The sequence below is a fragment of the Trachurus trachurus genome, assembly GCF_905171665.1.
Source record: "Trachurus trachurus genome assembly, chromosome: 10".
Taxonomy (NCBI): Eukaryota; Metazoa; Chordata; class Actinopteri; order Carangiformes; family Carangidae; genus Trachurus; species Trachurus trachurus.
The window spans coordinates 8,177,239-8,192,565 of NC_139894.1; the positions used below are offsets into that span (position 1 = coordinate 8,177,239).

The window sequence follows — 15,327 nt, forward strand, 5'->3', positions numbered from 1 at the left end:
CAGAGAGGCTGTAGTGATTAATGCCACATTCATGTCATATTGGAAAAAGAGGAGGAACAAGTCAAGTTGAAGGAATTCACATATAATTAGTTGTCATGCCCTGCTAACAGGCTGATAATAAGGTTATTTATAATGCACGGTGTGTGTGCCTGTGTGTGTGTGTGTAATAAAAGTTTACATCAAAATGCAGCAGAAGTTTCGCAATTAGTTGAAGCTAGAATAAAGTCTCAGTGTGAGTCTCATGACCTTAGACGTTGTGTATTTTCTGTCTTGACAAATCTTTGCAGTTTCTTTGTTCAGAATAGAGTCGATAATGAAAAAAAAAATGTTCTTATTATAATCAGCACTAAGCTATAATCATGTAGTGTGGTTTGAATTTGTCACTGTTTTGTTAAGTGACTTGAAGGATTAATTGATTATCAGTCAAAAAAAAAAAAAATCCAAAGTTGTAACATCTTTGATCTGTTTTGTGTGTAAATTGACTCTTTGGCTTCTGGACTGTTTTGGAGAAGTCACTTTGGACTCAGAGAAACAGACAATTTCTTTCTTTTTCTGTCATTATACAAATGATCAAAATTACAGAATTGTTAATCATTTGAATGGACACATGCTGCGTCTTCACAAAGCATGGATCTGTTCCTTGAACGTCACACTTGGGCACACACATCATCTCTGCAGAGGAACAACAACAGCAACGTGTGGATTTACCTGCAGCGTAGGGAAGTTCTTCTCCATGTCTCCCCAGCTGAGCAGCCACACCTGGTCGTGAGATTTGTCATAGTGGAGCTTCACAGGATACGGGTCGGTGCTGACCGTCTGGGAACACACACACAGACACACACACATACACAATCAAACCAAACTGAGCTTTTAAAGACAGCGGGGACACGGAATAACAATTCAAGGCAATCTAGACTTTGCTTTTGAAGAGATCCCTCTTTGATGTGCGGGGGTAATGCTTTTGAAAAGTTTTACTGCACACTCATGCGTCGGGGGCTGACAGGAGCAAGCCTTCTTTTAACAAGGCGGACCGGAGATGTGCTTTTTATGTATAAGGTGTTTTTGGTGTTGAGCTGCATTTCAAATCAAGTGGTGACAGACACAATTGCTTTACCACACTGAAGTAATTGCTTTCAGTCTTTATCCGTTCCCTGACACACGGCTGCTATATTCCCAGTCAGAACAATAGATGAGTCGCATGTGACAGAAAACGCTCCTTATGCATTATGTCCACCTGAGTGCAGATAGACAGCCAGCTCACAGGGAACAGGGGAGGAGGTATCAGGGTGAAGACTGCGTGCAGTCGCTTCCCTGCGAACAGCAGCCAGAGAAGGCAATCATCTTTTCTCAAGGAAATTATTGCAGCCTTGAATTCCCACAATTTCCTTTGACTGCAGCTTACTTTCTATAATATTTGTTTTTGCTATGGAGGCCCTAATAGTGTTGTTTACTGAGGCAAAATATATATTGTTTTACTGAGAGTGAACAGCTCCTGAGAGGGTTACTGCACAAAAAAAGATGAGAATATCCGTGGAATCCTAACTAATCTCTGAGCATGTAGTCATCTGAGAAAACAGGTGTTCATGTTGTTCTTTTTTCTCTTGACTAACAACTTCTTTCTGGATGAGGAAGATTATCAGGATCCTCATCCAATATGCTCGTCTAAGTTCAGCTCCGAACGCCGATCTGTCAGAAATGAACCACAGAAAACATTACAGCGCCTTCAAACATTCATCCCTGTGCACTTTGCATACAATCAGCTCATTAACCAGTCTTCACAATATTTAATTAGTTACAAATGTAAAAATTAAATTTGTTTATTAATATTACTTCATGCATATCAATCATATTAATATTTCATGTGAGAATGGAAACTAAAACTTGTGCCTGTCTTACTATTCAAGACAAGGGATGGGTTCAGGTGGTTAATTATCAACTTCTAATATAATGCGAATGAATCTAAACCCCCAGGCAGCTGAATAATGAGCTTGTGACAGTCTCCGAGACAACGGCGTGTTTACTGGCAGGTCCCTGAGGGGCCCGCGAGCTGTAAACAGCCATCATGGTGTCAGGAACATCTGCAGGGATCTGAGCCACCATGGATGAACCTGGCACACCCCAAAAACCCACTGACACAGATGATTTAACTGGATGATGCTCATGAGAAATGTGCTCAGCGTTGTCATGCAGGAAATGTGCTGCTTCCTGAGTCCGCCTCACAAAAATAAAACTCCCTCAGGAGAGTAAATGATGCTGTGAGGTGGCAGAGTAGTTGAGGGATTATCCCCCCCCCTCCCCTCCCCTCCCCCCTTTCAACATCTGTGTAGAAAACTGCAGGGGTTGCCATGTAGTAACAATATCTGTGAGGAGTTGCCAGGTTACAGTATCCACGGAGAGGCGGCTCTCAGGGGTTACTCGGCCCCCACATCGATGCAGAGGTTAAGTGTAACTCTTGACATGTGCAGTATGTATAAAAGGGGTCGGGTCAGAGGTCAGCGGTTCAAATGAAGGTGAAGGAGCTGAAAAGCTCTTAGACTAGAAGTAGAGCAAGCAGGAGAGATGTTCTGATGTCAGAGCAGAGAGAAACCTGAAGGAAACATCCATCACACAATGAAGTCCTGTAATCTGTGGTCACATCGGAGGTTTGAGAGTTTTAATCTGAATTCTTTCAAATCCCTCCATCAATGCTACTCTAACAACGTCTAGCCCAGTGTGATGTTTGTTGTGTGTACTGGGTGCTGTGTACTTTTTATGTTTTTTTTTATTCAGAGATATAGATGTACTTTTAATGGTGATATTTATTCAAATTCCTATTTTTAATGAAGTTATTTATTCACTTTCCTTACATGTAACTAGCAGACTTTGCACACAGCTGCCAACCCTCTTTTTTCTTTCCTGGTTTCTCTGTTTTGTTATGTGTTTGTAGCCTCGTAAACCAAACTCTCGCGGAAATGCATTTCATTTCGACGGAGAGTCTGGCCTCATTCCCGCTGTAAGCGTTTGGCCTGAAACCCTCAGAAGGCCGAGCCAATCAGCGTCATCAGCGTGTGATTGACACAGCACGTTGGCCAATCAGGGACCGACCGGTGCAACGCCCCGTCACTACACTAACTTGCTGATTGGCTGAATGGGGTTGTCTCTCAACGCTACTACTCCCGCCCAGCTCCCGCCCACCCCAAACGCTTACAGGGGGGATGAGGCCAGACTCTCTGTCGAAATGAAATGAAATGCATTTCCGCGAGAGGCTGGTTTACTGTACGAGGCTAATGTGTTTGTGCTATGAGCATGTGGTGTGTGAGCTGCCAAATGGAATTGCCCTTTAAGGGATTAATAAAGTTGTCTTGAGTCTTGAACAGTTGCAGGTACATGAAATTATGGACTATTAAAGGGACAACGAGGAGTTTGTATTTGCTTATAAAAAAGTCTCACATTAATGTGGATGAATCTACGTTACCCACACTTGTTAATGGCTCCATTTTCGATCAATATATCGTTTTGGCTATATCATTATTTTGTTATTATTATTAGTGGTGGAAATGCTGGACAAGCCGACCAGCATTTCCTTACTTTCGGTTTCGCAGACGCTGCCCAGCGGGTCATGGCAATAACGCAGCCGAATCGCAGTTTATGGTCAGAACTATGACGGTATCTGATCGTCTTCAAACCCCCGACTTTCATTCTTGATGAATTAAAACATTCTTGGCAAGACGTTCGTCTTGCGCCGGTCCAAGAATTTCACTGTGCGTGCGGAGGCTCATGTTAAATGTGGTGTGAAAACACTTCGCTTTCCAAAACTCCTCGTTGTTCCTTTAAAACAATCAGATACGACCTGATCGACTCGTCAGCCTGTGACCTCTGACGCCTGAGGTTTCACCAGCAAACTGCTCCAAACACCAGAGGATCTTTTTTTTCTCATGTTCTTTTACTGTTTGCTACTGCTTTTAATGGTTTTACTTAATATTTTCTCCTCATGTAAATCACGTTTAGCTGCATTTCATGTTATGAACCGTGCTACAAAAGTTTGTCATCATTAAGTATCATTCAGTTGATACGATAAAACATCCATGTGAGTTGCGCTGGATTAATTCACCCAGAGAAGTCTGAGAAACTACAAAAACATTTAGTTTACTTGTCACTTGCCATGATGAGTGTGATGTTTCTTTTCCTTCACTAATAATCTCTGGTTGAACATAGAAACTCACTTGTAATGAACTCTCCAGAGAGACAAAAGTTATATTTAATTTCAGCCTTCACAAAGTTAATGATAATTAGCTACAGTTGATATTATTTGAGATTTTAATTGGCAGAAGCAGCAGTCAGTGCTGGCTCTGAATGTGGAGCCTGATACCTAAATATTCTCTAAATGACTGTGAAATTGGACAAAGTGTTTGACTCTAGAGCAATGAGAGCAACATGGACTTCTTCAAATTTCAGCTCATGTTGTGTAAATAAAGATCAGAAACACAACAAATGTACACTTCTTTTTTCGGACAACAAAAAAAAAATCAATGTGTCGCATTTTACAGCTACAAAAATCCCAGATGTGATCAGCTGTCGGTGATAATGCACATGTAGAAGAATACAATTAAATAAGAGCAGGAGTCTGAAATCTTGATCAAGCTCAATATTTAGCAAACAACTGAATGTGTGTTTATGAAGAGAAGTGAGTGGGTGGGAAGCCGAGGATTTTAGACACAGGGGCCGTTTTGAATGACAGCTTTTAAATTGAACCTTTAATTATAACTGACTGACAGATGAAGATGTCTATAAAAGAAAGCCTGCATTTGTTTGCATCGCCTGTCGCCAGGCAACCAAGTGATTCATAGTTACAGTACTGTTGCTATGTCAAAATCAATCAATAAAATGTTGACTGCAATGAGGCCGTTTTTAAGTTTGTTCAATTTTTTTTTGTTTGTTAGTAGCTTCAAGTTATTGTTATCGGCTGTACTTCACATAGTGTAGCCTACATTACAGACTAAATCAGCGCCTCTATGTACATTTTCTGTAAATCAGGTTTATGCTCAAGTGTAAAAACAAGCAGCAGGTGTCTTCAGAACACAACATGTTCCCATTTCCAGGAAGTTAAAGGACATAATTACCCAGTCAGGACAATTTATGCTGAAATGCATCAATACAATTACGTTAACTGTTCCAGGAAAACATGACGTGAGCCGACGCTGAGGCGACTGCGAGGTTTTCATCAGAGCTTCATACACTTTGACATTTCAGCGCTGTGTGTGTAATTTGTAGCATATGTGTAAATGTGAGCACTCTTCAGACCTTTAGTATTCAGTAGGGGTGTAACGGTGTTTGTATCCGTCACGGTTCGGTGCACACAGTCATACGACGAATACGTCTGAGTGATTATTAAAAAAAACTTAAAATTAAAAAAAAGTTGAGTCCTCGAGTAATGAGCCAAAAAGCTTCCAGCAACTGTCATAACAGACGAAGAAGAGAAGTGACGAGAGTGTGAAGTTAGAGGAGTCGCTTGCCTCATTCATGTCACTGTGTGGCTTCTCAGTGAAACACAACGACGGCGGCGGCTTGCGACTGGTCGACTGGACAAAGTCTGTTGGCGATATTTCACGGATGTGCGGTAGAATTGTTGCACGTTAACGCATATAAGGCGGCATCACCCCAATATGTCAATCGCTGGTGCAAGGAAAAAGACAAGTTGTGCAACAACTTAACCCCATTGCTGCTTTCAAGCCTCTAGACATGAAAACAGACAGGACCAGAAACATCACAAAAGCAACTATTGTAAATTAACTAAACCAACCTTGATGTTGTTTCTTGTTTTTTGGGTTTTTTTTTACAACAGTTGCCAGTTGTCAAGTGCAAGCTTTTGTCCTGTAGAATTAATGAATGGTATTATAACATTCCTAATAGGCTACACTTGTTTTTTTTTACTTTTATAATAGAAGATGTTTTTTAGTTTTTCATTCAATTAGTGTCTGTTGTACCAAACCGTGACTTGTGTGTACCGTTACACCCCTAGTATTCAGTATAACATTCAACCATGGTAGTTCAGGATTGTACTTACTATCTACAGGCTTTGATTGTCTCAATGAGCTGAAGGTGGCAGGTATTAAACCGTGCAACACGGCTCATGTTACTGACATAATGAAGTGATGCTTAGATTCAACAAACTGTCAGACTTGTTGTGTTTTACGCAGCGTCCTTCCTGCATCTGAAGTTCACCATGATCAGTATAAACACACCACTGCACTGACTCCTGTGTATAAGCATCGTACTAAATTATTACTCAAGTTGAATATTTTAAGACCAAACATATATAAACTTGTGGCTTTGTGCAGAAACCCTGGATGCAGTTTGGGTGAGGGCTGGAGAGTGTGGCTCTCTGCTTTTAAATGACTGTGTTTCTGCATGAAGGACAATGTGTTGTTGTATCAAAATGAATCCTCAGTCGAAGGGGGCAACTTCATGAAAAAGAATGTGTCCTTCACTCTCACACACTACTGTATATGGAGTTTAAAGTTACCTAAGCTTCATGTGAAATATGCTGCCTTCAAATCAACACACAAACACATTTTCTTCACTTTGACATAATAAGTCAGAGAGAAGGGAAAGAATCTCTCCTGCCTCCTCCAACCTTGAGGTTTGTTGGAACAGATGGAGGCTTTTTTTTTTTTTTTTTTTTTTTTTTTAAGTTGTGTGAGAAGCAGCCTTATATAAAAAAGGCACAAATGGTAAAGGATATTAAATTTTTCCGCTTGCAATGTAAAATTTCCAGCTTTTCACGTTATCGTTGTGTTGTTTGCATAACTGACATGAACCTGGTTTTTCCAATTTGGCCTGGAAATTACCTGGACGGCCTTCTGAGACTGGATGTCGACTATGAGCACTCGATTCAAGGTCGGCTGTGTCACATAAATAAACTTGTCCTTGACGTTGACCGCTGATGACCACACACACCTCTGGACCGTCTCTCCTGGTGACATCGGACACACCTCCTCCTGGAAAAAACAAACACACACATGACCTGTCAATCTATTGTTTCTCATATCACAAGGAAACATAGCTCCTTAAAAAACAATTAACTTCATCCAGCCGCTATTCTGTGCTGTTAACTACTCGCAGTCTTATCACCTATGTTGATGGGAGTTGTGTTATCTTGGCAACTTAGATAAATGAGCTTTGCGAGGACCTGTGAAATCTCTTTAATCGCCCCCATTTGTCCGAGCGTAATCCACAGAACAAAGCCTGCAGACGATCTGCGGCCGTGCAGCTTCCAGTCCTGGCACAACTCGCCTTCCTGGCCAATGGAAAACCTAAACCGGCCTTCTGTCTCTGGAGCTTTCCTCCCTTTCACCCCCTTTCCCAGCCCCTCCAAGCCTCCAGGCTGTGCCCAGTCGTTTGTTCCAGACTCTGTGGGATGATTGAGGGAGCTGCTGGCCAAGCAAGGATGAATGAAGGGCTCCGGCATGGCGGGATGAACTTTTATTTATTTATTTTTTTTCCAATATTTACAACCGCAGAGGCATTCCATGACAGGTGCCTTCCCACAGGCCAGCGTCTCTTGGTTAGAAGGGCATTAGGTAATGTGTGAACTACAGTGAACTATGGACAGGATTAGAGGTGATAGTTGGCGGGGGGGCAGAGACACCAACAGAATTTATCTCATTCCTCCTGCAGCCCCCTCGCCACCCCGCCACCTTGTGTTTCCTCTCTGGAGCTGGGTTAAAACTGTTAATTCGACTATTCTAAAACAATGACAGCGCTTTGGCTTCCTAACAAGCTTTTTTAATTCTTTGTATCTGTGGTGTCTTTCAGGGTCCAGCTGTATTACCATCTGTCTGTGTTTTTGATCCAACACAGGTTTGGGGGTGGGGTGGTGGTGGGCAGATCTGAGAGCCAGAAATGGCTGCACTTGCTGAAGTAATCATTGAGTCATTGGTATTGAACCCTGTGAAACCCCTGCAGACCCACACTGTGGTCACTTTGTGTTACATGGCGGTAAAATCTTACTTATCGCACCTTTGAAGAGGTGAGAAATTGAACATCTGATGCCCAGCTGAGGGTGTAAATGGAGGCGGCGGTAATCCTCTCTGTGTTTATGTGTGTTGCATATGTCTGGATGTGTGTGGGTGCATGTATGTATGTGATTTATGTTGTAACTGACAGCTTCTAAATAGTGAGATGTGTGTTTTCCCCTCCCTTTATTATGGTAATGCCTACACTCTCCCTGTTACAGAACACTATATATATTTCATGGATTGACTAAAATCCTCAGTGTGCATCACATTATGCAGCCCTGGAAAATTCACCTATAATACAACACTGTATCTATTAAACATACACTGTTAAAAAAAAGTACCATTGTAAAAACATTTTTAAAAAAGACTTTCATGTCTTTACAGTTGTGAATGTGGATGATGACACTAAAAGAGTCCTGCTGAGATGTTCCCCTGGTAGTAGACAGCAGCAACATCCAATGTGTCAAAAAGAGGAAGTTTACAGGAAGATAGCAGCACACACACACACACACACACACACACACGTTCACCGCTTGTTCTTCAACTAGATCTCAATCCAGGCTGCGATGAGTTTACAGCATGACACGATGCTCATCTCATAATATCTTGTGCAGCTTTTCCATACGGGAGATGAGTCAGATGGAGTTCAAGCTTTCGCAGCCGTTAATATCACTGAGACGGATTCTCCTGATGTCGACGTTCATCACATCCACACGAGGCTCATTATTTACCAACTTTCATCCTGGCTTTTATTTATTCGCTTTTTTTTTTTTTTTTTTTAAAGAGCAGGTTTTTTTTCTTTCTCACGCATCCAAAATTGTCTGATGTACCCACTTGTTGATCATCATGGTTTTAAAGTAAACAAGCTTTTCTTGGAAAACGAAGAGTGAAGTGAAAAATTGAGAGAAAGTGCAAATGAGTGGTTGATTACATCCCTTCAGGGACGCACGCTGAGATTTTAGATTCTCCTGTGCTGCATGCGGAGGCTGAATGAAGACACTTCCTGGACTGAGTTTCCTACAATTGGACATCAGTGTGTTCCCCTGATACTTTGTGTATCACAGTAAAACACTCTATATGGTAGTTAAGGATAATGGATTGGCTCTGCGATTACCATAAACAAATCAATCAATGCTCTTTTGCAATTCAGAAAACTTGAGCGCCACGCTGGGAGCGGCCGCATGTGTTCGCGCAGCAATCCCCCAAGACGCCACTGGAGCTGGCACCGCGGCGCTCACAGTGATTGATATCCTAATACAAACAGCTCTCAGAGGAACGCTTGGCTGATTGTTGTGCGTTCACGGGCATATCTTTATGTAGAACAGCCATCCAATCAGCACCGCGCTCCTGGATGAAAAGCAGCTCAGACGGAAAAGCGTCCATTCGAGAACCCGTGTGAATCAAACGGGGATCTATCAGCGAGACACTTGGAATATTTTTCCTGCTTGAGAGCTTCAGCGATAAACGTTGAGTCAGTGAGGGGGGTGTGGGGTGGGTGTAAACTGAGAGGAGAGACACCCCCCACTGAGTACATGTGGTCTGTCAATGAATTAAATTAAACAGAGCGGCAGGAAGATGGCCGCTGTGTTCACTGCCCAGGGGAACGTGTGTGTAACTATCAATAACCACTTTAGAGCTGCACCAATCAATGGTTTTATTATTAACAAAGGAAACAACTACTGGGTTATATAAAGGTGTTGTTCATAGCATCAATCCAACAGACTCCACTCTGAGCCTCTTCCAGCTCATTGTCCTCACACGTCTTAACACTAACACTACAATAATGAACCTGCAGTGAACTTCCTGCCCAGAACCAACTGCACAGAACATGTGGCAGCGTAAGAGCCAGATGTTTACCTCTGTGAAGACTGAGTGAATCATGAACTGATAGAAAGTGTGAATGAATCCAAACAGATGCCAATAACGTTGATAAAATGTCTGTATTGATAAAACAGACTCAACATTATCTATATTATTTACTATTATACTGCCCCTTATGATGTTTCCATGTTACTGTTATTTTATTCTTGTTCTGTATCTGCGGAAAACATGTTTTCAAAATGTCAATTTAAAAAAAAAGAAAAAAGAAAGAAATAAACGCCACAAGTGAACACTTTTTTCTTCAGTTAATGTGAATTTAAACTCACCCGATATGAAGACAAGTGCTTTTCACCGGACTCATTTTGCCCTTCTATTATAATGTGACTCTTTTATGTGAATTTTCAGGGTGAGACAATGGCGTCACTATTTTTCAGCACACACAGTGCGCAGTAGATCTACAGCTACATCTAAGTTGATGGAGGTCCAGGAGGTTCAGGGCATTGAACCTTTACCTGCTCACATGACATGAATCTGAGACAGGGCCTCGGTTAAATCCCAGTATGAACTATATTGACTGCTAACGATTGATTTCAGTAGCTGCTCCTTCAGACAGCTGGATACTTGAGGTGTTGGTTGTCAAGGCCAGTAAATCAAATCACACCACCAAGTCCTGTACATCCACATTTGGCCATTCAAAGACACGGGGGCGAACACTTTCCCATTTCCCCACAGGAGTTCACTGTACAACATCGACATCATGAATGTTTCAGCACTTTTTACTTTGTGGAGGAGAAGGTTCAGGTCTTGATTTATGTCTGCCAAGGACCTGCCACGCTCTCCATAACATTTCTTTTCTTTATTACACTATCTGGTTCTTTGACAAAATGTTCTCACATAATAAAAAAGAATTTTAAAGGGATTGTTCAGCGGTGTCGTGAGTCTGACAGGAATAAATCATCACGTTTTCTGGACTCGGCTCCTGGACAAGAAGATTTTTTTTTTTTTTTTTTTTGATTATTTGAAATTGCATTATACATTACTTCAGAAGTACTCAAATAATACCATGAAATATTGCACAATGACTTGTGAGCCAGTTCTGGCAGGCAGCTTAAGTCGCAACACGTATCCAAGACACCTTGTGCAGTCAGGCGACCTATTTAAAGTCCTGACATGTGCTGCCGCCACTTTAATCAGCTTCACCTCCACTGCAACATCCACCTATAGACTCTGAGGTGGAGCTGCCAAGTCTCCTTCTGACGAGGTCACAACCCAGATGCCAAACATACCCCCAATTCCAATCCGCCCCCTAAAGACTCAGGCCCTGAACCCTCACTGACTAAAGTGACGTCAGCTCTAAGTGACAGAGTGTGAGAGTCTGTGAGGGTCCAGATTCTGTAAACATGAATGGAACAGCACTTACCCACTCTCACCACACGTTACCTTGACAACAAAATGTTTTTAACTCCGCCCTTGGACCGATAAATTTACTGTAATTTCAATACACACAAGGTGTGCAAGGGAGGCGGACTCAAAACAAAATATTCCTGGATCAGATCTGATCAAATCATCATCAATAATCACAAACTGCACGTTAACACTGACAGTAAACTTCTTCTTTTCTTTTTATGTATTCCTTTTTTTTGGCTCCTGTCCATTAACAATAAAGAGACTGGCAGAGCTCTCTCTGACTACTCATGTTAATTTCTTTTTGTTTTAACACTTGCGTTCTGACGGCATCCCATGTGTTATGGTTTGACTTCACAACGCTATGAACTGTGGGTAATTCCCCTACCCAAAGTCAGCATCGGTGCTGACTTACGGTAAGGGGGCAGTAAGGGCTCATTCACTGACTCACTGACTTGATGATCTGACAACGGAACAGCCCTCACACACTCACGGACTTCCCGTGAACGCGCCTCTAAGTCAGTGAGTCCGTGAGGGGTCGGATTGGAATTGGGCCATTCACTACACTCTAGTCTCTTACGACATCAATATGACACAGGAGAGTTGTGTGAAGGGGCAGAAGATTCAGACGGCTGAATCAAAGATGCTGTTACTTTATAACTTTTGAATAAAACTTTATATTTGTATTAAAAGTTTCACAGAGCTGAGAGGAATTGCTGAGTGTGGTGATAATTGTCTGTGGGTTTGTCACTGCATCCGACGTCTGTCAGGGCGCACAGTCATTTGATCCGTTGTTAGAAAAAGAGAAGTCAGCCATGACACTCTGGCAGCATATTGGTAAAAAAACAAAAACTCTTCAAAGTCTGACGCCTTCACCACTCAAATTGAGCTGTATCTACTGTAAAGCTGATCATTTGTAAAAACCTGACAAAAACATTCACTTCTTTCAGTTTTCTTTCATTCTTCAGATCAACGTTACACAAATCCACGCGGTCTGAATTTGCTGCTGCACTGATTGTGTGAGCTTGCAACTGGATTCATTTGCATAACAATTAAATGGGAATTGTAACAAAGAGCACAAACAACAAACCAACCACACTCAGAAATGAAGCTGAAATAACAGACTGATGACCAAAACACTAGCGTGAGTATTGTTGAAGTACCTTGGAGACTGTGTGGATATTATACAAAGGAAACCAACACCAGCACCTTCACTCATTCGAGAGTTTAGTGCATAGATAGTAGTGATGATCTTTGCGCCTGCAGTGGTGCAGGAAAAGCTAAATTAGTCACTGTTTCTCTACACGTTTCTTTTCCCCCAAACACTCACCTGCAGAGCCAGCAGCTTCTCACTGGGTTTAATGTGTCGCTGTATCTCACATGCCACCGGCTGAATGACTTTTATACCATCTTCATAGAACACGTAGAACATGTTGCCGATGCCAAGACCTGCAGGAGGGTAAAAAAAAAAATCTCTGTCACACACCTGAAATAGCTCGTGCACAGTGTGAACGTTTATAATAAAGCCTACAACATTGTTATCTACTTCCAAGGCATCAAATCATATAATCCCTCTCATCACAGTTCACTAACCCTATTACAAAAATTCAATTAACGCAGTTTAATGAATGCTATGGTGGAATAGAAGCCGTCTAGACATACCTTCTTCTCGCCACAAAATGTTTGCCACTGTGAGGGAGAGAAAGAGGAAAGCACAGTTGAAAATAAATGCAAGAATCAATAGGATCTCCTTTGCAAGAGCTAACACCCAAACACTAACTCCTATTGAGGGAAAAAGGAAAACAGACCACATGAAAGTTTTATGGAAACGGTCTCTCTGACACCTACTGCAACAGACAATCGATGGAGCACTCTGCTTGGAAATAATTTGATACCAAACACTGGAAAATGAAGTGCAGTCAACAAATACAAGCACTGTAACAACAGAGCTGTGGCTGCTGCGACCGAGGTATGCTGATGTGGATAAGTATTAAAAAATAAAACCTTAGATATCAGATCATTACTCATCAATATGAGTTTTAGGGATAAGCTGCCTTTGACACCCCTGAGTAGTCCACAGGTGTTAGGCTCAGATGACTCTCATAAGTCATTAGGACGGATTAGTGTGTTGCTCCTTCTGTGGCAAAACCAGTTTGGCTCCTATAAAAGGTAATTTCTCATTAAATTCACTTAGAGTTGACTAATGACACGGAAAGAGGAAAGAAAGCCACATAACACCCTGAGTGCTTTAATGGCCGACCTAAAACTCAGACTAGTTCGCTTTCAGGGCAAACACTGAGCACTCAGAGACGAGACGCCATCGTACGACTAAAAAAATGATGTGGTAAGAAGAAAATCGAGAAGTATTTATTTTACAGACATATATCAGAAAGGCTTTGACACAAGTGAAAAGGTGGAAATACAACCTCTGCAACAAATACAACAAACATACATATTTTAAGTTTGGGCTCTAGGACTTCATCAAGGTGTTTGGCCTTGATTGAATTGTTTTAGCTTTTAAAGGGATATTTCAACATTTTGGCAAATTCACCTATTGCCATAATCCCTATAATTTAGGAGAAGGGGCACAGACATGATCTCTCTGCACGACGCTGTATTTTCGCCTTTCCCTCATCAAACTCATCAAATACACAATCCAACAACTCCAAAACGCTCTCGTGGACAAGTTGTGACCTGCACATTCACCACGCTATGAAATAATAATGTAACAATACGAGATGGAGTTGTTTTTGTTGGATTGTGTATTAAGTTTGATGAGGGAAACTAGGGAAACTTAGCAGCAGCTCACGTCTCTGCCCCGCTGATTGAAAAACAGCTTGCTCTGACAATTAAACCTAATGAACCTACCCCTAAAACTATAGGGATTAGGGCAATAGGCAAATTGTTGAAATATCCCTTTAAAGGCAGGTCAAGAGGTTTTATTAGAGGTTTTGTTGGCTGATCACATTTCCAGAAATGATGAATTCTTCTCACTTTGGCAAGACTTGTCAACTGCGGGCTCCTCTAAGCTACTGGCTGAGGATCTGAAAACCAAAGAGCTGAAGCCTGAAGAGCACAGGAGGCTATAAAAAGATATCAAAGCACTTCCATCTTGAAATTTCCTCTGACTGAAATGTCATTAGGAACCGACAGTTGTGAGGAAGTGTGGAAGTCAAGACAAGATCTGGAAGGAGAGAAAACTTTCAGATAAAACGACACGTCTGTTGGGCAGGAAAGAAAAACAAAAAAACCCCACATGCAGGAAGGTTTTAGTCGACAAGGGTGTGGTGGTGGTGGTGGTGGTGGACCGATGGTCCTGCAGGCAGTCAAGACAGTCTCACTGAGAGGAAGCAGGATAGTGATTACACCACAATACTTAACAAAAGTCATTCAGGAAAAACAAAAACGGCCTTGACAGTCCTCTGACCTCAACATCTTTGACAGTGTTTGGGTAGATCTTTAACATGCTGTGATCGCTTAATAATATCAAAGAACTTTGAGTTGATCTGCAGAAAGTTTGAGTGAGAATTCATAAATCAAGAACAGAGGGAGTCTTCACTGCAAGACGTGTCGTCAAGCTGTGATATCTGTCAGAGGGGGGATTACTGATTCAGTAACTTTTGCACAAGTCATGATCACTGGCATGTCTTTTGAATAACTTTGGAGCAGACGTGAACATGACGTGCATGAACAACTGAAGAAAGGTTCGCTGCAGCAATTCACCTCTTTTCATTTTTAAAAAAATCAACAAATTTGCCAGGAGGTGTGCAGACTTTTCACTGTGTCCTTACTTTTTTATGCAAATCCTGCCACTCAATCTGTATTATCCTCCACCCCACCAGCAGCACTACTGTCCTCTCACACCTGCTTTTTAACTGTGACCTTCTCTCTCATTGTTCATCTGTCCCCAGTCTTCCCTCCGCTCCGCCATCCCATCTTCCATTTTCAGGCATTTTCAGTCTACAAACCAATCTCCAGACCAATTCACATCCGATTCTAATCTCGCCTCTAATGCAATGCTCATTCTCACAGCCTCTTGCTCGGGTGGAGCGATGCAGAGAAAGAAAAGGGAGGAGACAAAGCCAAGTAGACACCACTGTGCCGT

The 15,327-nt window shown here is 41.9% G+C and overlaps 1 protein-coding gene across 1 annotated transcript in view; it reads right to left on the reverse strand.

The window, feature by feature from the left end:
* Positions 1-15,327, reverse strand: part of fstl5 (follistatin-like 5) — a gene marked incomplete at its 3' end in the record, with an annotated part of 160,540 nt that overhangs the window by 12,246 nt on the left and 132,967 nt on the right. Inside the window, exons 11-14 of the mRNA XM_083980598.1 lie at positions 12,885-12,911; positions 12,553-12,671; positions 6,828-6,977; positions 709-816 (exon numbers count right to left, since the gene is read on the reverse strand). Of these exons, the coding sequence (XP_083836724.1) occupies positions 709-816; positions 6,828-6,977; positions 12,553-12,671; positions 12,885-12,911 (404 nt within the window). The remainder of the gene's footprint in view (positions 1-708; positions 817-6,827; positions 6,978-12,552; positions 12,672-12,884; positions 12,912-15,327) is intronic.